A 25,880-nucleotide genomic window follows, 5' to 3' on the forward strand; every position below is an offset into this window, starting at 1 on the left:
GGGAACCTCCATAGTATACAGTCACTGTAAAGAAACTTCTAAAGAAACAGAGATTACTCCGTAATAGGTGTAAAACAAAGTGTAGGGTTATAGATAGAGAGATGCTGAATGAAACATGTTTGGCTGTCAAGAAACCAATGCATGATTCCTTCAATGACTACAATAGCAGAATATCGTCAAATGACATTTCACAAAATTCAAAGATAGTCTGGTCGTATGTAAAGGCTGTTAGTGCCACCAAAGTTAGTGTCCTGTCCCTCGCAAATGAGGCAGGAACTGAAATGGAAGGTAGCAAAGCAGAAGCTGAAATGCTTAATTCTGTTTTCAACTGTTCCTTTACTAAGGAAAACCCAGGAGAATTGCCCGAATTTAATCCTAATACCACTGAAAAGATAAATGAAATAAGTATTGGTGTCAGTGATGTAGAGAAAGAGCTGAAATCGTTAAAAATTAACAAAGCTCCAGGCCCCAATGGAATCCCTGTCAGATTCCATACTGAATTAGCAGCTGAGTTGCCCCTCTTCTACCTATAATCTACCATATATCCCTCGAACTAAAAATTGTGCCCACTTCATGGAAGAAGGCACAGGTCACACCCGCCACAAGAAGGGTAGCAGAAGTTATCCACAAAACTACCATCCAATGTCCTTGACATCAATATGTTGTAGAATCTTAGAACACATTCTGAGCTCAACTGTAATGAGGTATCTTGAACTGAATGACCTCCCCAATGCCAACTAGCACAGTTTTCGAAAACATCGATCATGTGAAACTCAACTCGCACTTTTCTTACATGACATACTGAAAGCTTTGAATCAGGACAACCAAGTAGACGCAGTGTTTCTTGATTTTCAAAATGCATTTGGCTCAGAACCACACCTACAATTATTGTCGAAAGTACAATCATATGGGATATCAAGTGAAATTTGTGACAGGATTGAGGACATTTTGGTAGGAAGGACACAGCATATTATCTTGGATGGACCAGAGAAGTGTGTTGAGACCCTTGCAGACAATATTAACAGTAAAATCAGGCTTTTTGCACATGATTCAGTTATTTATAATGAAGTACTATCTGAAAGAAGCTGCATAAATTCAGTCAGATATAAGATTTCAACATGGTGCAGACATTGGCAACTTGCTCTACATGTTCAAAAATGTAAAATTGTGTACTTCACAAAAAAAAACGAAAAAAATAAAAAAAGTAAATAAATAAAATAGTATTCTATAACATCAATAAGTCACAGTTGAAATCAACCAACTCATACAAATACCAACATGTAACACTTTGTAGGGATATGAAATGAAATAATCACAAATATTCAGTTGTGGGTAAAGCAGATGGTAGACTTCAGTGTATTGATAGAACACTGGGGAGTGCAATCAGCCTACAAGAGAGACTGCTTGCAGATCACTTGCATGACTCATCCTAGAATATTTCTCAAGTGTGTGGGATCCAAACCAGATAGGACTAACAGGGGATATTGAATGTATACAGAGAAGGCCAGCACAAATGGTCACAGGTTTGTTCAACCCATGGGAAGTGTCACAGAGATACTAAGGAACTGAAATGGCAGACTCTTGAAGAGAGATATAAACTATCCCGGGAAAGTCTGTTAACAAAGTTTCAAGAACCAGCTTTAAATGATTACTCTAGGGATATACTACAACACCATTTGTATCACTCAGACAGGGATTGTGAGGATCTACATCTACATTTATACTCCGCAAGCCACCCAACGGTGTGTGACGGAGGGCACTTTACGTGCCACTGTCATTACCTTCCTTTCCTGTTCCAGTCGCATATGGTTCGCGGGAAGGGCGATTGTCTGAAAGCCTCCGTGTGCGCTCTAATCTCTCTAATTTTACATTCGTGATCTCCTCGGGAGGTATAAGTAGGGGGAAGCAATATATTCGATACCCCACCCAGAAACGCACCCTCTCGAAATCTGAAAAGCAAGCTACACTGCGATGCAGAGCGCCTCTCTTGCAAAGTCTGCCACTTGAGTTTGTTAAACATCTCCGTAACGCTATCACGCTTACCAAATAACCCTGTGACGAAATGCGCCGCTCTTCTTTGGATCTTCTCTATCTCCTCCATCAACCTGATCCGGTACGGATCCCACACTGATGAGCAATACTCAAGTATAGGTCGAACGAGTGTTTTGTAACCCACCTCCTTTGTTGATGGACTACATTTTCTAAGGACTCTCCCAATGAATCTCAACCTGGTACCCATCTTACCAATAATTAATTTTATATGATCATTCCACTTCAAATCATTCCGCATGCGTACTCCCAGATATTTTACAGAAGTAACTGCTGCCAGTGTTTGTTCGGCTATCATATAATCATGCAATAAGGGATCCTTCTTTCTATGTATTCGCAATACATTACATTTGTTTATGTTAAGGGTCAGTTGCCACTCCCTGCACCAAGTGCCTATCCGCTGCAGATCTTCCTGCATTTCACTACAATTTTCTAATGCTGCAACTTCTCTGTATACTACAGCATCATCCGCGAAAAGCCGCACGGAACTTCCGACGCTATCTACTGGGTCATTTATATATATTGTGAAAAGCAATGGTCCCATAACACTCCCCTGTGGCACGCCAGAGGTTACTTTAATGTCTGTAAACGTCTCTCCATTGATAACAACATGCTGTGTTCTGTTTGCTAAAAACTCTTCAATCCAGCCACACAGCTGGTCTGATATTCCGTAGGCTCTTACTTTGTTTATCAGGCGACAGTGCAGAACTGTATCGAACGCCTTCCGGAAGTCAAGAAAAACGGCATCTACCTGGGAGCCTGTATCTAATATTTTCTGGGTCTCAAGAACAAACAAAGTGAGTTGGGTCTCACACGATCGCTGTTTCCGGAATCCATGTTGATTCCTACAGAGTAGATTCTGGGTTTCCAAAAATGACATGATACTCGAGCAACAAACATGTTCTAAAATTCTACAACAGATCGACGTCAGAGATATAGGTCTATAGTTTTGTGCATCTGCTCGACGACCCTTCTTGAAGACTGGGACTACCTGTGCTCTTTTCCAATCATTTGGAACCTTCTGTTCCTCTAGAGACTTGTGGTACACGGCTGTTAGAAGAGGGGCAAGTTCTTTCGCATACTCTGTGTAGAATCGAATTGGTATCCCGTCAGGTCCAGTGGACTTTCCTCTGTTGAGTGATTCCAGTTGCTTTTCTATTCCTTGGACACTTATTTCGATGTCAGCCATTTTTTCATTTGTGCAAGGTTTTAGAGAAGGAACTGCAGTGCGGTCTTCCTCTGTGAAACAGCTTTGGAAAAAGGTGTTTAGTATTTCAGCTTTACGCGTGTCATCCTCTGTTTCAATGCCACCATCATCCCAGAGCGTCTGGATATCCTGTTTCGAGCCACTTACTGATTTAACGTAAGACCAGAACTTCCTAGTATTTTCTGTCTAGTTGGTACATAGAATTTTACTTTCGAATTCACTGAACACTTCACACATAGCCCTCCTTACGCTAACATTGACATCGTTTAGCTTCTGTTTGTCTGAGAGATTTTAGCTACGTTTAAACTTGGAGTGAAGCTCTCTTTGCTTTCGCAGTAGTTTCCTAACTTTGTTGTTGTACCACGGTGGGTTTTTCCCGTCCCTCACAGTTTTACTCGGCACGTACCTGTCTAAAATGCATTTTATGATTGCCTTGAACTTTTTCCATAAACACTCAACATTGTCAGTGTCGAAACAGAAATTTTCGTTTTGATCTGATAGGCAGTCTGAAATCTGCCTTCTATTACTCTTGCTAAACAGATAAACCTTCCTCCCTTTTTTTTTATATTCCTATTAACTTCCATATTCAGGGATGCTGCAACAGCCTTATGATCACTGATTCCCTGTTCTGCACATACAAAGTCGAAAAGTTCGGGTCTGTTTGTTATCAGTAGGTGAAAGATGTTATCTCCACGAGTTGGGTCTCTGTTTAATTGCTCGAGGTAATTATCGGATAGTGCACTCAGTATATTGTCACTCGATGCTCTGTCCCTACCACCCGTCCTAAACATCTGAGTGTCCCAGTCTATATCTGGTAAATTGAAATCTCCATCTAAGACTATAACATGCTGAGAAAATTTATGTGAAATGTATTCCAAATTTTCTCTCAGTTGTTCTGCCACTAATGCTGCTGAGTCGGGAGGTCGGTAAAAGGAGCCAATTATTAACCTAGCTCGGTTGTTGAGTGTAACCTCGACCCATAATATTTCACAGGAACTATCCACTTCTACTTCACTACAGGATAAACTGCTACTAACAGTGACAAACACTCCACCACTGGTTGCATGCATTCTATACTTTCTAAACACCGTCTGTACCTTGGTAAAAATTTCGGCAGAATTTATCTCAGGCTTCAGACAGCTTTCTGTACCTATAATGCTTTCAGCTTCGGTGCTTTCTATCAGCACTTGAAGTTCCGGTACTTTACCAATGCAGCTTCAACAGTTTACAAATACAATACCGATTGCTACTTGGTCCCCGCGTGTCCTGACTTTGCCCCGCACCCGTTGAGGCTGTTGCCCTTTCTGTACTTGCCCAAGGCCATCTAACCTAAAAAACTGCCCAGCCCACACCACACAACCCCTGATATCTGTGTAGCCGCTTGCCGCGTGTAGTGGACTTCTGACCTATCCAGTGGAACCCGAAACCCCACCACCCTATGGCGCAAGTCGAAGAATCTGCAGCCCACACGGTCGCAGAACCGTCTCAGCCTCTGATTCAGACCCTCCACTCGGCTCTGTACCAAAGATCCTGTCGACAATGCTGCAGATGGTGAGCTCTGCTTTCATCCCGCTAGTGAGACTGGCAGTCTTCACCAAATCAGATAGCCGCCAGAAGCCAGAGAGGATTTCTTCCGATCCATAGCGACACACATCATTGGTGCCGACATGAGCGACCACCTGCAGATGGGTGCACCCTGTACCCTCCATGGCATCCGGAAGGACCCTTTCCACATCTGGAATGAATCCCCCTGGTATGCAGACGCAGTGCACATTGGTTTCCTCCCCTCTCTAGCTGCCATATCCCTAAGGGGCCCCATTATGCGCCTGGCGTTGGAGCTCCCAACTAAGGATAAGATTAGAATAATTATGGCATGCACAGAGGAATTCAAACAATCATTCTTTCCATGCTCAATAAGTGAATGGAGCAAAAAGAAGCCCTAATAACTGGTACAATGGATTGTACCCTCTGCCATGCACCTCACGGTGGTTTGCAGAGTATAGATGTCCATGAAACATGGACCTTGCCGTTGGTGAGGAGGCTTGCGTGCCTCAGTGATACAGATAGCCGTACCGTAGGTACAACCACAATGGAGGGGTGTCTGTTGAGAGGCCAGACAAACGTGTGGTTCCTGAAGAGGGACAGCAGCCTTTTCAGTAGTTGCAGGGGCAACAGTCTGGATGATTGACTGATCTGGCCTTGTAACAATAACCAAAACGGCCTTGCTGTGCTGGTACTGCGAACGGCTGAAAGCAAGGGGAAATTACAGCCGTAATTTTTCCCGAGGGCATTCAGCTTTACTGTATGAGAGCTGCATCAAACCACTCTCAGGACTGAAGACCACAACAACAACAGATGTAGATACAGATATAGAATTGAATTTAATTACATATTTAGTTTGCAGGATAATGCCAGTCATGCAACTCACACTTGTGATCTTCTATCACTTGCACTAATTCACACTTATTACCCCTGTATAAACCAACCCCTAGAATGTAATCAATAATTTCCACTCATAAATCTCCTATCCAGTTGTCTGTGTTATGTGATCGGTCTTCACCACTCTATAGTCAATTAATGATCACCACATTCTGACACATCTGCCCGGATCAGCATCCCCCACACTACTTAGGGCATGTGGAAAAGACCCAGAGAATCTCTAGTACCCAAGTCACTATTAAATGCAAAGAGACACAAAGTTGATGTCACACCAGTCTGTCTAAAGACACCGTAATCTTACACTATTGAAAACTCAGCACTTCAACTACCCGGTGAACTGTTACCTCTATTCCTTCCATCATTAATTCATGTACACATAGTATTCTACAAATTTCATCATGAAGGAGCGCCTTCAGGGAACTGGAATAAGTCGAATTACACATCAACAGGCAAAAGCAGCTACTGTTGCCTACTTATGTAAATGAAACAGGGTAATCAAAAATTATGTAGACACATTCAAGTAACTGTAAAAAATATTTGTATTGAGGTAAGGTATTATGTGATTACATGTATGGAAACAGTAGCTTAGAAAGTTTATTTTGTTACAGTGATCTCCAGCAACATGCTTGCCAGACCAGTTAAGAAGTCATTTTGTATAGTTCATGCCACAATTGCAAGAGAACAGTGATGATTTTCTTTTTCAACAGAAGGTGCTGCACCACCCTTCCACACCAATGTTTGTAAAAAATAATGAAATACATGGACACATCACCATGAAAAATGCAAACCTGCATGTTACACGTACAAACACTCAACTGTGTAAAAAGGGAGCTTTCCACACGGGCCTCCAACTGTTCAACAATCTTCCCACTAGTATTAAGTCCATCGAAGACAACATAAAATTTAGCAAAGCCGTGAAGTCATATTTGTTGTGTCACTGTTTTTACTCTGTAGAACAGTAATCTTGCTGTTTGTGTTAAGTTGAAAACATCGAGCAATATAATGCATTAGGATACTATAGGCCTATGTTAATATATGTTAACAGTGTTAAATGATATTTTCCAACATCTGCAACACACTGTGTACCATCAGATCACATGGAATAAATAAACAAGAGTTCTCAGATACTGAACTGCCATGATGAAGGAATAGTTGTGAATCAGCTGACAATCTGCAGTTGCTGGCAGTGGCCTGACATTCTCTGGACCTGAGAATGTGTGACTTTTTACCTATGAGGTTACATCAAAGACACTGTTTCCATCCTCCACTCCCCACAACATCTCTAACTTATGAGGCTGTACCACGGCAACTGTGACTTACAGGGATGCAGACACTTTGGGGCAACAGTGAGTCAAGCTGGACTATAGGCTGGACGTGTGCCTTGTGACTAATGATTCACAAGATGAACATTTGTGAATATGACAGAAAATACTTTGTGATTTACTGTTTCCATACATATGTTACCTTACATCATTACCAACACGTTTTGCAATCACTTGAAAGTGTCTCTATCATTTTGAATACTCTTGCACTTACAATTAATTATGACCAGTGCTAACCTACTTACAATGACCACTATGGGAATTACTACCACATTACTTTATTAACACTTGAAAAGCAGCTATATAGGAAAACATAACTCCCCTTAAATAGGTCTCATGTTACTTTCGAAATGGTCAACAAATAACTGAAGTCAGTGCATGAGAAGGAAACAGTATACATGTATACCAATTAGAAAAACAGAACATCAAATATGTTGTCTCCCACAGCTCAACTGTAGACCCAGTATGGGTCCTATTTTACAGAAATGATTTAGAAAAATCCAACCCTTTCCTAAAATGTATGAAATTTGCAGATGTTTGCCCACATAGCTGATGATTAGAAGGAAGACTGCAGATGGGCTGCAGAATGAAATGGAAGCCTGTGTATCAATGATTTCACAACAGTTCTTCAAAAAAATCACGCAATTAGAAATGCAGAAAAAAAACAGATGCAGTGTAATTTCATCCTTCACGAAGGAAGTGCCTACAAACTCAAGGAAGCAACTACATTTAAAAAGAAACTAGCAACTGTAAAAGCGGTTAACTTCCTCAGTCTGTAGATACAAGATCATTTAAAATGGGATGAAGAGAAGAATTATATAAACATTACACTAAGTACTACACATTATTGTATTTTTCATATTTTTTATTTTTTTATTCATCTATCCACATATCATCAAGTAATGATGTAGGATTTCTCATCACAATACATTAAAAATACAAGGGTAGTTCGGAAAGTAAGTTCCCTATTCATTTTTCTCTGCAGCACTGCTGCAATCACAGCTCCACTCATAAGCAGTAGTATCTCTGGTTCCAGCAGAATGAAATGACGTCATTTTGAGCTTGCTCTGTGTTGTGTGTCACTTGTAATCATTGTTCATAATAATCATTGATCAAAAAGTCCACAGCATGTGAATTGAGATCTGTGGTTTGTTTTCTGAGTGTTAAGAACATTAAATCAAGTGACATTCAATGACAAATCTGCGACATTTGTGGAGAAAATGAAATGAGTGCTTCAATGCTGAGAAGATGGGTCCGACAGTTTAAGGAACGGCACGATCAAGTGCACTGCAAAGAATTAAGTGAACTTTCATCTGTGTCTTCTGATCAGTTGGTTAGTGCAGTCAAAGAAATGGTTAAGGAAAACCACAGGTTTACAATTAATGCTATTGCTTATCACTTCCAAAAATTTCACAGTGTAATTTATGAGATTGTTACAGAAAAACTGGGTTTTCTTAAACTTTGCACATGTTGGGTGACTAAACTTCTTAGCGAGCAACACAAACAACAGTGGGTGGGTAGCACACTTTATTTTTTTACATGTTACAAAAATGAAGAGAAATTTTTATTCCAGATAGTCACAGGGGATGAAACTTGGGTCCCTTATGATATGCCTGAAATGAAACAATGATCAATGGAATGAAGACACACTTCGTTCCCAGGAAAGGATGAACCCAAGCAACTCTTGACACCCCAAAAAGTCATGTGCACAGTGCTTTGGGACAGACAAGGCATTTTACTGGCTGATTTTTTTCTGCAAGATAAAACAATCAATAAGGATGTTAATTGCAAGATGCTTAAGAAATTGCACTGTACAATACCAAACAAGCACAGAGCAATCCTCTCAAAAGGTGTGGTTTCCATTCACAACAAGGCCTGATCACATGCTACAAATGTGACAAAACAACTCCAGAGCTTTAGCTGGGATGTTTTTGGCCATCCTCCATTCAGTCCCGATCTCACTATTAGCAGTTTTCATCTCTTTCAGTATCTGAAGTTGTTCCTTGGTGGTAAACACTTCAATAATGAAGAAGAGGTAAAAGGAGATGTTTCCACATGGTTGACAACACAGTTGGCAATACTCTACAGGGTGGTCCATTGATCATGACCGGGCCAAATATCTCACGAAATAAGCGTCAAATGAAAAAACTGCAAATAACAAAACTTGTCTAGCTTGAAGGGGGAAACCAGATGCTGCTATGATTGGCCCACTAGATGGCGCTGCTATAAGTCAAATGGATATCAACTGCGTATTTTAAAATAGGAACCCCCATTTTTTATTACATATTCGTGTAGCACATAAAGAAATATGAATGTTTTAGTTGGACTACTTGTTTTGCTTTGTGATAGATGGCACTGTAATAGTCACAAACATATGGCTCACAGTTTTAGACAAACAGTTGGTAACAGGTAGGTTTTTTAAATTACGAGAGCTATCCACAAAGTACATTACATTTTGGAATTAAAAATAAATAAAGTATTGGAATTTTTTTTAAATTATATACAGATGAAAGCCACACTTAAATACTACTTTTCTACATAGTTGCCATTTAAATTAAGGCACTTATCATAGCGATGGATGAGCTTGGAAATTCCTTCGTCGTAAAAGTCGGCCACCTGCACCTTCAACCACGTGGTTACCTCTTCTTTTGGGGCAGAAAAGGTATTGCCAAACTCTGCACAACCTCAGAAGAGCAATAAAAAACAAGCGCAGGGGAAAGTTGGGCTCAAAGATCTTGCCGATTCACGACAACGACCGGGCCCACAAGGCAAATTCCACTCGTGAAGTTCTCAAATCTTTTAAGTGGGAGTTGTTTCCTCATTCCTCACCGAGCGACTTCCACTTATTCCCAGCAATGAAGAAGTGGTTGGCTATGCAGTGTTTTGATGACAATGCACAGCTTCAAAAAGAGGTAACCACGTGGTTGAGGGTGCAGGCGGCCAAATTTTACGACAAAGGAATTTCCAAGCTCGTCCATCACTACGATAAGTGCCTCAATTTAAATGGCAACCATGTAGAAAAGTAGTATTTAAGTGTGGCTTTCATCTGCATATAATAAAAAAAATTTCAATACTTTATTTATTTTTAATTCCAAAATGTAATGTACTTTGTGGATAGCCCTCGTAAAATACAGAACGTAGGTACGTTTGAACATTTTTTTTTTGTTGTTCCAATGTGACACATGTACCTTTCTGAACTTATCATTTCTGAGAACGCATTTGTTATAGCCTGATTATCTGTAAATACCACAGTAATGCAATAAATGCTCAAAATGATGTCCGTCAACCTCAATGCATTTGGCAATACGTGTAACGACATTCGTCTCAACAGCGAGTAGTTCACCTTCCGTAATGTTCACACATGCATCGACAATGCGCTGACGCATGTTGTCAGGCATTATCGGTGGATCTTGATAGCAAATATCCTTCATCTTTCCCTACAGAAAGAAATCCGGGGATGTCAGATCCGGTGAACGTGTGAGCCACGGAATGGTGCCTCAATGCCCAATCCAACTGTCATGAAATATGCTATTCAGTACCGCTTCAACCGCACACGAGCTATCCATCATGTTGGAAGTACATTTCCATTCTGCCATGAACTGAAACATCTTTCAGTAACAATGGTAGAACATTATGTAGGAAATCAGCACACATTGCACCATTTAAACTGCCATCGATAAAATGAGGGCCAATTATCATTCCTCCAATAATGCCACACCATACATTAACCCGCCAATGTCGCTGATGTTCCACTTGTCGCAGCCATCGTGGATTTTCCACTGCCAATAGTGCATATAATGCCGGTTTACGTTACCGCTGTTGGTGAATGATGCTTCGTCCCTAAACAGAACGCGTGCAAAAAATCTGTCATCGTCCCATAATTTCTCTTGTGCCGAGTGGCAGAACTGTACACAATGTTCAGAGTTGTTGCCATGCAATTCCTGGTGCATAGAAATATGGTATGGGTGCAATCGATGTTGATGTAGCATTCTCAACACCAACGTTTATGAGATTCCCGCTTCTCACGCAATTTGTCTGCTACTGATGTGCGGATTAGCAGTGACAGCAGCTAAAATACCTACTTGGGCATCATCATTTGTTGCAGGTCATGGTTGACATTTCACATGTGGCTGAACACTTCCTGTTTCCTTAAATAACGTAACTTTCCAGCAAACAGACCGGACACTTGGATGATCTCATCCAGGATACCAAGCAGCATACATAGCACACGGCCATCGGGCATTTTGATCACAATAGCCATACATCAACACGATATCGACCTTTTCCACAATTGGTAAACAGTCCATTTTAACACGGGTAATGTATCATGAAGCAAATACCATCCACACTGGCGGAGTGTTACGTGATACCATGTACTTATACGTTTGTGACTATTACAGCACCATCTATCACAAAGCGAAAAAAGTGGACCAACTAAAGCATTCATATTTATTTACATACTACACGAATATGTTATAAAAAATGGAGGTTCCTATTTTAAAAAATGCAGTTGATATCTGTTTGACCTATGGCAGCGCCATCTAGCCGGCCAACCATAGCGCCATCTGGTTGCCCCCTTCAAGCTAGACGAGTTTCGTTCTTTGTAGTTTTTTCATTTGATACTTATTTTGTGAGATATTTGGCCTGGTCACTATCAATGGACCACCCTGTATAATGAAGGAATACATAAAATTATACCACACTATGAGAAATGGTTGGAAAATTATGGGGGCTATGTTGAAAAGTAGTGTGTTACACATGTTTGTGAAATAAATTGCTTTCTTTATCTGTATCCAATTCCTTTTTTATTACCAATTGGAACTTACTTTCACAGTTGCTTTTGTAAATAGCGCAACCATGCATACAAATAGTATAACAATAATGAAAATTCATGGATGGAACAATACATAGAATAACAGAAAACTCTTCACTTACAGCCGATTGACACTAAAAAGTATTTATACTACCTTTCAAGCCCTTGCTCTTTCTTTAGTAGAAGTACACACTGGTGTGCATGGTACACATTTCTTATAGCCTGTTGTGTTGTCTATCCTGTGAGAATTTTGATACAAAAGAATACTGCCGAATAGGGACTAATTGGAAGAGGCAGTGCAGTTGTTAGTACACTGATTTCATATATGTCTGGCCATCCTCATTAAAGATTTCTATGGTTCTCCTAAATCTTTTCATTTCACACAAATGCTGGGATAGTCCCTTCAGCAAGGCCGCAGCTGATCACCTGTCTTATCCTCATCAAAGCAAGAACTCAGAAGCTGCTGTAAATATGGTTTCCTGTTGTGTGTTTCTATGTGTCACACATCACTCAGCTATAGACGAGTGGTTGACTTCCCTTTATTTTACGTGCATACACATAGAATATACAAGGACATTTTTACAAGAGTACAGGAGGTGGTTAGGAGAACCACAGAAAACTAAAATCGAGATGGCCAGATGGAGTAAAATCCAAGAGGTTTGTTCCTTAGCAATTGCACTATCTCTTTCGGCTGGACCCTATTGTGCAATGTTCTTTTGTATGAAAATTCTTATAGGTTACACAACACAGCAGGTTATAAGAAGTGTGTACCATACACAAGTAAAATCATTGTTAAGATATGGAATCATTTTTGTGGGGAAAAGAACCTGAAAATAGAAACAACTTACAGAAACTCATGCAAGTTACTGTTTAAAAATGGATGGCCCCTTACATTGCCTATATTTCTTTGAGATCACATAATTTGCCAAGAAAATTCTAGAGGACAGGGACAAACTTGTTTATACAAACCGGGATGTTTGCATATACAAAACCAGACAAAAGCTGCAACACACAAAATCGAAGCAAAATGGACCATTACAACAGTGAAAAAGCATTAGAACAAATTACCTGGCCACATTTAAGCAATACAAAATATTACATGCTTCAAGACAACCATCTAAAGTGCACCTTCTATGATAGTGTTATTATAAAATAGTGCAATTACAGTGTCAATAAATATTTAACAGTATAAAGTACAGGGTGTCATACAAGTCTTTCCCTGATTACAAACGTGCATGAGGCAGAGAATATGATTCCCTGATTACAAATATGAATGAGACAGAGAACATGATACATAAACACATATAAATTACTGTGTACACGTTCTCTCTCTCTCTCTCTCTCTCTCAAAAAATTTTGGCATGTGCTCCTTCCATTACTCGAAGAATATCCAAGCAATATTCCAAATATTCCAATTCCACCTGTGTGTTGGTCAACATTTGATGGAGGATGGATGTTATGATATCAATAACTCTGTGCCTGGTGTTTGGTAAACATTATCTTTGGCATAATCCGAAAGTAAGAAAACCAGTGGTGTTATGTCTAGTGATCATGGAGGACGGTTGATGGAACCATCACACTCAATCCATCTCCCAAAACTGTTGTATCCAAACAAGCATAAACATCTAATCCCCAATGAGTTGGTGCACCATCTTGTCGGAAAATTAAGTCTGGAATGTCCTGAATCTGTGGCACAACAAACAACTGGAACACATTAAAATAGGTATTGGCTGTCATTGTCATTTCACTGAGGAAAAATGGTGCTACATTGCCAGCAGAATTTCAATTTTTCTACCATATGTATAAACTGTAAAGTGATAAATGTTACTCTGTTAACAAAATGTATTGTTAGTACTAATATGGTTAAGACAATATGCTGCATAATATGTGAAAAGCTGTATGATTTTTAACTATCCACTATTGCTAAGTTTTGCGTGACTCTACACTGGACCCCTGGAGCTCTACCAGTAAGCACATGCCTGAAAACCGAAAGGTCCTAGATCAAAGCCCAATTGGACTACAGATTTTTCAGTCTACCTTTTAACTTAGCATTCACCTCTCAATGATGTGGAGACTTGCCAGAAATGACAAGTGGTTCACATTCTTGTTAAACCATAGGACCCCTTTCTCTGGCTGGATAATTGGAGTAGGTTAGGGTCACAGAATCTACTGAGATGGCATCCAATTGAAACACTTGCACCCAATCACTGAACTACACAAAATTATTGTTACTGCTATTCCAAAGGCACTGCAAAAGTTGTATCCATCATATTATACTACTTTACTTTCATATATCTCACTGTGTCTATGTACACAAACAGATAAGAGAATATCAGTAAAATACAATAATATATTTTTCAGTTGCTGCTTTTATCTAATATTTCAAACAGAGCATTTGTGTAACAATACCAGAGAAGGAAAGTTGCTACTCTCCATATAGCGGAGATGCCGAGTCGTGATAGGCACAACAAACAGATTCACACAAACAAAGCTTTCAGCCATTAAGGCCTTTGTCAGCACTCTCTCTCTCTCTCTCTCTCTCTCTCTCTCTCTCTCTCTCTCTCTCTCTCTCACTCACTCACTCATGGAAATGCAACTTGCACACATGTCTGCAGTCTCAGAGAGCTGAAACTACACTGCAAACAGCAGCACCAGTACATGATGGGAGTGGCGACTGGGTGGGGGTAAAAAGGAGGCTGGGGCAAGGGGGGGGGGGGGGGGGATAGTATGGTGGGAGTGGCAGACAGTGAAGTGTTGCAGTTTAGACGGAGGGTAGGAGAGAAGGTGTGGAGGGGGGAGGGGGTAAGTAGCAGAAAGGAGAGAAATAAAAAGAAATTAAAAGACTGGGTGTGGCAGTGAAATGATGGCTGTGTAGTGCTGGAATGGGTACAAGGAGGGGGCTGGATGGGTGAGGACAGCAACTAACGAAGGTTAAGGCCAGGAGGGTTACAGGAACGTAGGATGTATTGCAGGGAGAGTTCCCACCTGCACAATTCAGAAAAGCTGGTGTTGGTGGGAAGGATCTGACACGTTCAGAATACCAGGTAGAAGGACTGGTGGCACACATGAACACGTTCGGAGCACACAGGGACAGGTTCAAAGGCACACACGTTAACACGTCCAGAGCAGTTAAAGTGTTAATCTGCCGGAAAGCTTCAAATGAATTACACATAAATCCAGAATTTTGCAGTTTTTATTCAGTTATAGTTGATCAAACCGCCCTGATAGCACGTTAAAGCACCTGCTTCTGGGACACAGGAATGTGCGCCAGCCCCAGATTGAATCCGCCTTGCAGATTAATGATGGGATTTTGATAATCAAATCATGGTCCAGGCGCACTGTGTTCCTTTTTCCTATCTGTGCAATTGGACAATTTCAATTTTTGGTCACTTTCCAGCGTATATCTTAAGCTTTCAGCTTTATTTTGCATTATAATAATATATCCCTGATACATGTGGAAAGGATAGTTACACACTATCATGTAAACTGAAGCTTGAAGCTTAAGATAAGTGCTTGAAAATGACCAAAGGTTGAAATTGGCCAATCGCATAGATAATAAACAGAATACAACCTACCTGGACCATGTTTTAATTCTCAATGGATGTTGAGGCTGTGGATCCCCACAAAAATAAAATTTTGAAATATTAACAATGGGGCCCAATATGCCAGACAGACTGAACTTGGTTTTTAGGCAGTTTTTCAAATGCACTTAGATAAATACCGGGATGCTTCCAAGATTAAACATCAGTTGCACAACGTGCAAACACTTTAAAAAATGATGTCACATCTGGCTATGTGTTATACACTAGATACAGGCAGAAGGCACAGGTATATTCCCCAGCGCAACTGGTGACCCCACTCAAACCTCCTGGCAGATTAAAACTGTGTGCCGGACTGAGACTCGAACTCGGGACCTTTGCCTTTCGTGGGCAAGTGCTCTACCATCTGAGCTACCCAAGCACGACTCACGCCCCGTCCTCACAGCCTCACTTGTGCCTCTACCTCATCTCCTACCTATCAAACTTCACAGAAGCTCTCCTGCAAACCTTGCAGAACTAGTACTCCTGAAAGAAAGGATATTGCGGAGACATGGTTTAGCCACGGCCTGGGGGTTGTTTCCAGAATGAGAAAAAGAGAAATTTGTCATAATCTAATTTAAGTATTAAACAATGGAAAATCCAGGATAGAATGTAACAATACTAAAAGAAGGAAAGTTGCTACTCACCATATAGTGGAGATGCTGAGTCACAGATAGGCACACCAAAACGACTTTCACAACGAAAGCGTTGGTATATTGATAGACACACAAATAAACACAAACGCACACACAAAATTCAAGCTTTTGCAACCAACGGTTGCCTCATCATGAAAGAGGGAAAGATGTAAGGATTTGGGAGAGGGTAAAATGTGTGTGTGTGTGTGTGTGTGTGTGTGTGTGTGTAGCACCTCCACTATATGGTAGCAACTTTCCTTCTCATAATGTAATTTATTAGTAAATCTTTTTTGAAGGCATTTGTCTGTAAGGTAGTTGCTATGTTGTGCGAACAACACACAGCTAAGGCTAAAGCACCACAGTTGCAAAGATGCGAGGTGGTGTCAGTGCCATAGGGACTTGTGCAAGTTTCACCTGTGCCACGGACGGCGCTGAGGATGAAGATATTGACCTCGCCTCAGAAAATTGCCAACCGAGTACAATCAGCCAATGACCGGACGACAACACACAGAAGCCTACTCGGAAGATAGAAGAGCAGCTCTCGCCCACTTGGTTATAAATCATCATCAGGGCTGACTTAAGACAGGGAATGTAATTTAGTGAACTCTTAGAAGTGAACACACAGTAGTTGTAAATTGCATTTGCTATGTACTGTGAAGTTTACCTACAGTTACTTAGCCATTGAGGGCCTTTATTTTGTGTTATATTACAAGTTATGTTGCAAACTTCATTATTCAACAAGCTACAAAGATCAGTAAACCTTTTCAACTCATTTCCATGACTTTGTCACTAATTTGTTGGAGTGTTGTAGAACCTATATTCTCCTATCCTGTTACCTGACTCTGGGGCACAGCTGTGTAATGGTGGCGGGAGCACATTGTCTTAGGAGCGTACTCCACCAGAAGCCGTTTCATGAACCCACAAACTCGCCTACCGTAACAACAGTGGCAAATCGGCCTCCACAGCAGTAGTGATAAGGCCTTTACTAAGCTGGCAGCAGGGGTTAATAAAAGTAGCCTTCTATGTGGATGAAACATGAATGATAAGCACGTAAGACTGGAAGACATTGGAACCTTTCGAAATATGGTGCTACAGATGAATGCTGAAGATTAGATTGGTAGATCAGATAATAAATGAGGTGGCACTGAATCAAACTGGAGAAAATGTGGTCACAACTTGAATAAAAGAAGAGATACTGAGGCATCAAGGAATTGTCCATTTGTTAATGAAGGGAAATTTGAAAGGGGGGGGGGGGGGAGGGAGGGAGGGGGCTCAAAATTGTAGAGGAAGCAAGGCATGAAAGTGGTATGCAGGTTCAAGCAGACATAGGCTGGAGTAGTTATGCAGTCAAGATGGGACATGCAATGAGTAAATTAAGATGGATAGCTGCATCAAATCTGTCTTCAGAGTGAAGACAACCGCACCATCAGTCTATCAGCAGAAGGCTGCTACACTTCTTGGCTCCTGAAATTATGTAGTGGTCAGGAATTCCATCTCAATTGATAGTTTTCTCAACTGAATTTGAGACTGAACTGCTTGTTGTGAGATGCACTTGCATTTCCTTTGAGCTATTACCTGTGCTGAGTCTGGTAAGGTTGAGTTTGGTCCCCTGATTACATCTACATCTATACTCTGCAAACCACTGTGAAGTGGTATGTCCCCCACTGTACCAGTTATTGGGGTTTCTTACCAATCCATTCATGTAGGGTGTGTGGGAAGAATGATTGATTGAATGAATGCCTCTGTGCAGGTAGTAATTATTCTAATCTTATCCTCACAATCCCCAATGTAGGGGAACTGTAGGAAATTCTCAAGAGTCCTCATAGTTAGTTAGTTGGTTGCGCTTTCCATTCAGAGCCAGTTCTTGAAACCTTGTTAATAGACTTTCTCCGGATAGTTTATGTCTACCTTCGAATCTTCCAGTTCAATTTCTCTCCCACATATTAAACAAACTTGTGACCATCTGTGCTGCCCTTCTCTGTATACATTCAAGATTCCCCATTAGTCCCACACACTCGAGCAATATTCTATAACCAATAGGATGGGCGATTTGTAAGCAATTTCCTTTGTAGACTGATTGCACTTCCCCAGTAGTCTGCCAATAAACTGAAGTCTGCTGCTTGCTTTACCCATTACTTGAGCCTATGTGATCAGTCCATTTCATATCCTTTCAAAGTTTTACACACAGATATTTGAGAGGTGGTCAATTCCAACAATGACACATTGATCCAATCTTCCCACCACTTCAAAATCTTCAGATAGTACTTCATTACAGATGACTGCATCATCTGCAAAAAAGTCTGAGGTTACTATTAATATTGCCTGCAAAGTCATTAATATACAACATGAATAGTAAAGGCCCCAAAACACTTCCCTCGAGCACACCTGAAGTTACTTCAACATCTGATGATGACTCCCCATCCAAGATAACATGCTGCATCCTCCCTATCAAAAAGTCCTCAGTCCAGTCATAAATATCTCTTGATACCCATATGTTCATACTTTTGACAGTAAGTGTAGGTGTGGTCCCAAGGTACACTGCATCTACCTGATTGCATTGATCCAAAGCTTTCATCATGTCATCTGAGAGAAGTGCAAGTTGGGTTTCACATGATTGATATTTTTGGAACCAATGGTGGTTGGAATTGAGGAGATCATTCTGTTCAAGATACCTCATTATGTCTGAACAAATTGATGTTAACAATATTGAATTGTAGTTTTGTGAATCACTTCTTTTAGAAAGGTGTTACCTGTGATTTTTTCACAGCAGTGGGCATGGTTTCCTTGATAAGAGGGATCTACTACAGATTACAGTTAGAAGAGAGGGGCTAGCTCAGCTGCATATTCAGTACAGAATATAACAGGGATCCCATTTGACCCTGGAGCTTTGTTCAGTTTTAACGATTTCATCTGTTTCTCAATATCACTAACACTAATATTATTTCATCCATTTTTCAGCGGTGCGAGGATTTAATTGTGGCAATTCTTCTGGGTTTTCCTTTGTAAAGGAACATTTGAAAATGGACTTGTGCATTTCAGCTTTCACTTTGCTACGATCTATTTCAGTTCCTGTCTCATTTGCTAGTGCCTGGACACTAACAGCCTTTACAAATGACCAGAATTTCTTTGTGTTTTGTTAAATATCATTTGAAAATCTTGTGCTACAGTAGTCATTGAAGGCATCACATATTGCTCTCCTGGAAGTCAAATAAGTTTCATTCAGCATGTCCATCTATAGTCCCATGCTTTGCTTTACACGTTATGCAGTAGCCTATGTTTCTTTATAAGTTTCCGTACAGTGGCTGTATACCATGGAGGTTCTCTCACATTAAGAACTGTGCCATTGTAATTTCTGTATGGAATTTTAAAATAATTACTAGATTATTTGTGTGAGGTCGAGAAGCCCATTAACATATGAAAATGCAACTGTTCACGGAAGAATGGAGGTAGAGGGGTAAAAATTGACACACATGCCTGAAATGACATCAGGTATTATTGAAACTGAAAGCAAGTGTAGAAACCAGCCAACATATGCTGATGAGAATCGTTTATAAAATGAGCAGTAGTGTGAGAAGCATTCAGATCGCCTCTGGTCTGACTGTTAAACAACTGCTGGAAGGTAAGACTTATGTGGCACGGTGCTCACCCCGTATTTCTAGAAATGTGGGTGATCTCTTGCATTTGGTGAGGTCACGTGTTGAGCCCCCACACCCACCATACTTGGCCTCCCATGTCACCAGAGCTGAAAAAGTGTGGTTATTGGTTGTGGGGTTACCTGAACTTACAAGTCTTCTGCGATCACCCGGCCTGATTAGGGATGCTAAAAGACATCATCTGATGGCAATTTCTCACCATACCTACTGATAAATGGTGCTGCACAACACTGTCCCTACAATATGTGTACTGAACATGTTGAGCATTTGTTATAAAGATCATCATCTTTGCTAAAAATCAAGCCATTTGTTGGTCATTTTGTACAGTTTTCTTTCAATAAAACCCCATGTCATTTCAAGTAAGTTTGTCAGTTTTTACCCCAGTGCATAGATTGTTCTGTGAAGTATTGAATTCTCAGGTGTTATCATATTTTTTGGTCACTTTGTGCGTTAAGAATAACAGCAGTCAAAGTACAGATCCTTCTGAGGCCCCTGGAGTTTTGTTCCCCCATACTGAGGTTAGTTTCATTCTTGGGACAGTCTGTGAATAATCCCCTTTTTTTTCCTCTTATGAAGGCCCTCCTCACAAGAGGGAAGTTGTTAAAGTCATAATGTTTTAGTCTGTCTTTTAGAATTCCATGTGCCCCTCCACACTGAGTGGTCTTAGTAGATGGCTGCCACACAATGGACTTGGGTTCAATTCTCGTTACTGCCAAGGATTTTTCCCCAGTGAAATGACTGGTCGGGGTGCACTCAGCCTTGTGACGTCAACTGAGGAGCCATTTCACTGAGGAGCAGCAGCTCTACAGTGTGCACAGTAAGCAAAATGACGGGAGAATGGTGAGATAATCACATGCACAACCATAATGCATCTGTATGACACCTCGTGACAGAGGATGTCACAGCAGACAGTAGACACCCCTTGCACCTACTTGGTCTAGATGAGGAGCTCGTTTTACGTAGCAGTATGTGGCCTGCACAAAGGATTTGGAAAGCTCACAGAATACGTTGTAGCTGCAGTCACCAACCCAAAGACTAGGCTGATTCAGCTCTCCACACTAGTTACGGTGTGGAAATCCCATCATCTCTGTATGTCTACTACAATCCACTTATTTATTTTTACGTCAACCCGCATGTCCCTCCATTACCAAATTTGCAATTTCCTGGATAACTCAGGATGTGTCCTCTCCACCAACCCCTTCTTTTAGTAAAGTTGTGCCACAAATTATTTTTTTTCTCCTCCATTACTTGACATTGCCTCTTAGTCTTCAGCCTTATTCTATAGCACTACATTGCAGAAGTTTCTATTCCTATCTCATCTGCTTATCAACCGTGGTTTACTTCAGTATAAGGCTACCCACAAGACAACCACCTTGAAACAAAACTTTCCTAACGATTTTGTATTACATTATAACAACTTTTTCTTTTTCAGTGGTGCTTTTTTACAGTTGTCAGTGTTGAGTTCATACTGTCTTTAATTCAGCCACCATCAGTTATTTTGCTCCCCAAATAGTGAAACTCATTTACTACTTTAATGTCATGTTCTTCATCTAATTCTGTCAGCATTACCTGACTGAATTCAATTTCATTTCATTAACATTGTCTGACTTTAGTTTATGTTTACCTTTTAACCTTTCAAGACACTGTTCCACTCAGCTGCTCTTCCAAATATTATGCCATCTCAGATAATTACAATGTTAAAAATACCATTCAAAGATCAGAAAATCACAGTATTCATGAAGACATTACAAATTTCTCTCTGTGGTACCCAATGCAAAGTACAACCTAAAAATGAGACAACAGTTCACTTTTATTTAAAGCGCAGTACTAATCTACGATTTTAGTAGAATATAGTCTCATGTTTGATGACATGCATCATACTCTTCAACCACCCCTGACATTTACGAATTTCACAGCTGCATATATTTTTTTATTATTATTAAGGCAGGCATACCTAACGAAGTACAAATTAAAAAGCGAATAACTTGAGCTCGCACACTATGTAAATCTTTCCTTAATGTAACACTAGCAACTTCTAACTTATTAGGTGCATCATTGAATATCACGCGCGGCGAAGGCAATCGTAATCAACATCTCTTGCACATTACTTGAATTTACTTACGTATGTATTACAACTTGCAAAAACCAGTAACCTAATGATTTGATAATCTGATCTTATGAGTCAATTTGCCGCTGCTCATAGCGCATTACGCGAATCGTTATTTCAGCGCTCCTACACCCCGGTACGTCTAGTCCGCGCGTCTATTATATAAACGCGAAGCGCACCACGAGGAAGACGGATTTGTAGGCGAACGATTACAGATAGTGCTTAAGAATGACGCCCAGAACTTCACATTCTCACGTCAGCCATCTCATCCGTAAAATGCTGGCCCGACAGTTTATCGATTAGCATCAGCGATGTATGTACGTCGGTACATTCGCTACCTTCAAAGATTACACAGTCTCCCGCTGCGAATAGGTGTGACGAAAGCAGTTAAGCTGTACACATAGCTAGCAATTTCGGACAAATTTATGTCACAAAGAGTCAGTATTATACTTGTGAGCAGCGTTTCCCAGTTTTAAAGTGTTACTGTTATAAGGAAACCCCAAACAAGCTTTTACGGTAATTAGCTCGCAGATGCATAATTCTCCAATACACAGAATCTTATCGACGCTCTGCAGTTTGCTTCATGTTCCTCGAAATTAAAAAGGTAATCATCAGGAAAATTAGTTGGGGGCAGGCGATGCGTACTTTAAATGCATTCTGGACAAGCTCAATGCCACAGTCCACAGATTATCATGTTTATCGTAAGAATTTGTTAAATTCAACTCCCTATAATTGGCCAATTGGAGGGTTTTATATGATTTAAACTCTGTCTTATCTTTCCAGAAGGATTTTATTGAAAACTTACTGTAAAACAGATGAACACAGTTTATACTTTATATAACACAATTATAGTTATCTAACGTTTGGCAAAATTAACTCAATAACAAAGTTAGCTCAGTTTCTGGGCTGTCAGATTTAACATGTGCACACTGCACTAACACAGTTCCTGTAGTCCAACATTCACTTCCAACACAAATCCATGGTTCAGATCGCACAGTTCTAAGATTTACTACATTTGCACATCTGATTTTAGCTTCACAAACTTAATACGTCAGCCGTCTAGTTTAGCCAAAATGTCTGACTCCTTGAAGAGATGGTACTCTCTATTTTCATCCAAAATTACTTTTGTTCCCCCATATTCTGGTAGCAAGACTTGGTCGCCAACTTTTATTGTTGGGGGAATGTGTTCTCCTTTCTGGAAAAAAAAGAGGCCAGCATTGAGTACAATGAAATCAATTCAACTACTTTTAACATTGTAATTTTAACAAGCAACTAAAATGCACAACTGACGTTTGGCTCAAACTGGCCAAATACAGAGCGAACATAACTGGCTACACTACAGATCAATCTGCTAGGACAACATATCTGTCATTCACAACCATTGGTTATCACCTCTTAATCTATCCTAGACCTTAAGCTACACCACATATCGGTCTGTCAGCACCAAATCTACCAATTTCGGCGAAACGCCTGTTTTACCATACTCATTTTCGCGATTAACGTAATTTTTCGTGTCAAATTATCACATGATTACAGATAAACATTGACACAGTTCTAGATAGTTTTGCCTTGTACAACCAGACAGAAGCTGAGTTTAAGACTGATGCCATTTAGTCTTTCAGGGCGTATATTTGCTGAATTGCCACTTTCCACTGTTAATATTATTAATCAACTGGCACAATATTTTTCTTGTCTATAATGCATCGAAATGTTTACAGTATTAAAATTGTGATAGAATATCCACCAAATACGACTTCTGCTGAGCTACTGGAAAGTTACAGGCCGGTACGAAAGTTTTATCTACCTTTCTCCAACAAGTTCGTGTGGATGCACGAATCTTACACAATCTACTGGTTATGTTTAAATAATTATTAAGACACGCCATAGGCCAATTAATAACACGAAATAAATAGTATTTCCCTAGCAACTTCATTAACAGTGGATTTCACGAACATTTCACACGTAACTCCCCGTACACACACGTACTTTTGCTTGTGTTTCGTAATTCTAGCATAAGAAGTAAACAAATTTTTGTTACACGTTACTACCTACATTGTTTCTTGCGCCAGGTCCTACAGCTACTACAGTCGCCTTCTGCACTTTCTCCTGCGCCTTTTCGGGGATTACAATTCCTCCTTTCGTCTTCGTTATTGCCTCTGCCCTCTGAACCAACACTCTATCAAACATAGGAAGCAATTTCTTCGCAGCAGCTGCAGCAGCCTGTAAATTAGAATGTAATGCGTAAACACCTTCCTGCTATGCAAATTAAACCATTCAAAAACAAATTCAGCGTAATCTTACCATTTTCTACAATGTGCACCTCTAAGTTACAACAACACCGGCTTTTCCAGCAGCTTCGTTTCCACCACGCGATAACCCAAAGTTCAAGACCGCTGCAGATCCCAGTTGTTTCTCTTTCCAATAGACTGGTAACATCAAATGACACACCTAGGCCCAACTTGCTAGCGACATCTCTTAAGCAAAGTTTTTAACTACATCGGTTTTCTACGTGATAATACGAATTATCTTGATTCGTTATAAATTTTCAACACTAGATGGCAGGAGAAATAGTGAGTAGAACATTTCTGTTTACATGTTACTCTTCAATTTATTCATCAATGACAAGATAAGAATGGTCATTTAACTGTGTAAACAAATATTACCTATCGATATATCAAAATCTGAAAAGTTATTAGCATTGTAAAATGCTTAAATTGAATAAAAATTTATGAAAGAAGATTAATATCAAAGAGACCGATCCTTTACACTGTTACATCATCTTCTGCAGTAGCTTCTAGAATGAGGCCCTGAATCAAGCATTTACCATTTTTTTAAATCATAAATCTCTTTACTTCGAAGAACTACAACTTGTAAATGGCCGCAGCGCTTTCTGTAACCACATTATTCCTTTCTGGGATGGATATAAGTTCTCACAGGAAACATTTTTCGTTACATATCTGCACACTTTATTAGGTATATCAACAGACATGCTCGATTTGGGTCCTCGCGTGATTTTACACTTCCCATGTGCCACCACTTTCATCTGAAGCTGCGTGCGGCGTGGGAGAAGCATCGAGCCGGCGTTTGGGTTACAATAAACGTATAATTCTATTAAGTTTAACAATATTAAGCAAGGTACGTATGAAGTAAAGACCCCCATAGCTTAAGCAACGTATACAGTGTAAATATGTTTATTATTTTCACGTATCTCTCGGAAAAAGAACGAAAGGATGGTGGCCCGGTTTAGGAGCGGCGATGTTTCATAACTATGTATGAAGACACTTAATATTGGACTTGCATTTTTCTTATAGTGTTAAATTACTTGAGGAAGGCATAATACAACATTATTTATTTATTTCAGATGTATCGCCTACCTCGAGTACTTCGATCAAATGCTTTGCAGCAAATTTATCAAGTGCGATCTTTCGCAAAAGATGTTCGGTTTGGTCCAGAAGTAAGAGCATTAATGTTGCAAGGTGTAGATATTCTAGCAGACGCTGTTGCTGTTACCATGGGACCAAAGGTAAGTCTACGGCCAAGTTGCTTACATTTTAGTTAAATGTTAATGGAGCTCTGGTTAGGCTATTGACTACAAGTAAACGTTTACCAGAATTGAGTCTGGCATAAAAAAATAAACGATAATATATATACGTAACAATGCATAACATACCGTCCTCTTTAATGAGGAATTGTTACGTGTTCGTGCAGCAAATAACTCATATTTCTCTATGTATGAAGTTGACAAATTGTACACAGTTATAAAATGGTCATTGAATGAATAAATAGCAACGATCTAAGCTAACGCGAAATCTCGTAGTGTACACAGAAGATAGAGCATAACTGGTAACTTGCTACAAACAGTTGATCATGTGTGAAGGTGTAGAAAATTGTGCTTAGTTCTATAATGCAACAGAGGAACAAATGGATTATGGAATCAGTGTTCTTCGTTCATCTGAGTTTGTTCCAGAAAATATTTCAGATGAGCTCACAGTTATTCGCAAATTGAAGCCATCGTGTGCTGGAATTTTGGAGTAACATGATCATGTAAATCAACTAGAAGCAGTGAGGAATTGAATG

General features: G+C 40.1%; 3 protein-coding genes across 3 annotated transcripts in view; 1 reads left to right on the plus strand and 2 right to left on the minus strand.

The window, feature by feature from the left end:
• Positions 1 to 22,104, minus strand: part of LOC126295408 (beta-1,3-galactosyltransferase 6-like) — an 89,536-nt gene extending 67,432 nt beyond the window's left edge. The window contains exon 1 of the mRNA XM_049987889.1: positions 21,819 to 22,104. The gene's annotated coding sequence lies outside the window, so the exon portion shown is untranslated. The remainder of the gene's footprint in view (positions 1 to 21,818) is intronic.
• A 470-nt stretch (positions 22,105 to 22,574) lies between these two features.
• Positions 22,575 to 24,251, minus strand: LOC126295409 (10 kDa heat shock protein, mitochondrial). Its single transcript, XM_049987890.1, has 3 exons — positions 24,105 to 24,251; positions 23,856 to 24,023; positions 22,575 to 22,998 (listed from the first exon to the last, which is right to left on the minus strand). Exons 1-3 carry the CDS (start codon positions 24,105 to 24,107, stop codon positions 22,855 to 22,857), a joined length of 315 nt encoding a protein of 104 aa, XP_049843847.1. The 5' UTR covers positions 24,108 to 24,251; the 3' UTR covers positions 22,575 to 22,854.
• Positions 24,252 to 24,422: 171 nt separating this feature from the next.
• LOC126295407 (heat shock protein 60A) overlaps positions 24,423 to 25,880 on the plus strand; it is a 66,638-nt gene continuing 65,180 nt past the window's right edge. The window contains exons 1-2 of the mRNA XM_049987888.1: positions 24,423 to 24,938; positions 25,165 to 25,326. Of these exons, the coding sequence (XP_049843845.1) occupies positions 25,165 to 25,326 (162 nt within the window). The 5' untranslated portion in view covers positions 24,423 to 24,938. The remainder of the gene's footprint in view (positions 24,939 to 25,164; positions 25,327 to 25,880) is intronic.

The sequence above is a fragment of the Schistocerca gregaria genome, chromosome 11 (genome assembly GCF_023897955.1).
Source record: "Schistocerca gregaria isolate iqSchGreg1 chromosome 11, iqSchGreg1.2, whole genome shotgun sequence".
NCBI classification, from domain to species: Eukaryota; Metazoa; Arthropoda; class Insecta; order Orthoptera; family Acrididae; genus Schistocerca; species Schistocerca gregaria.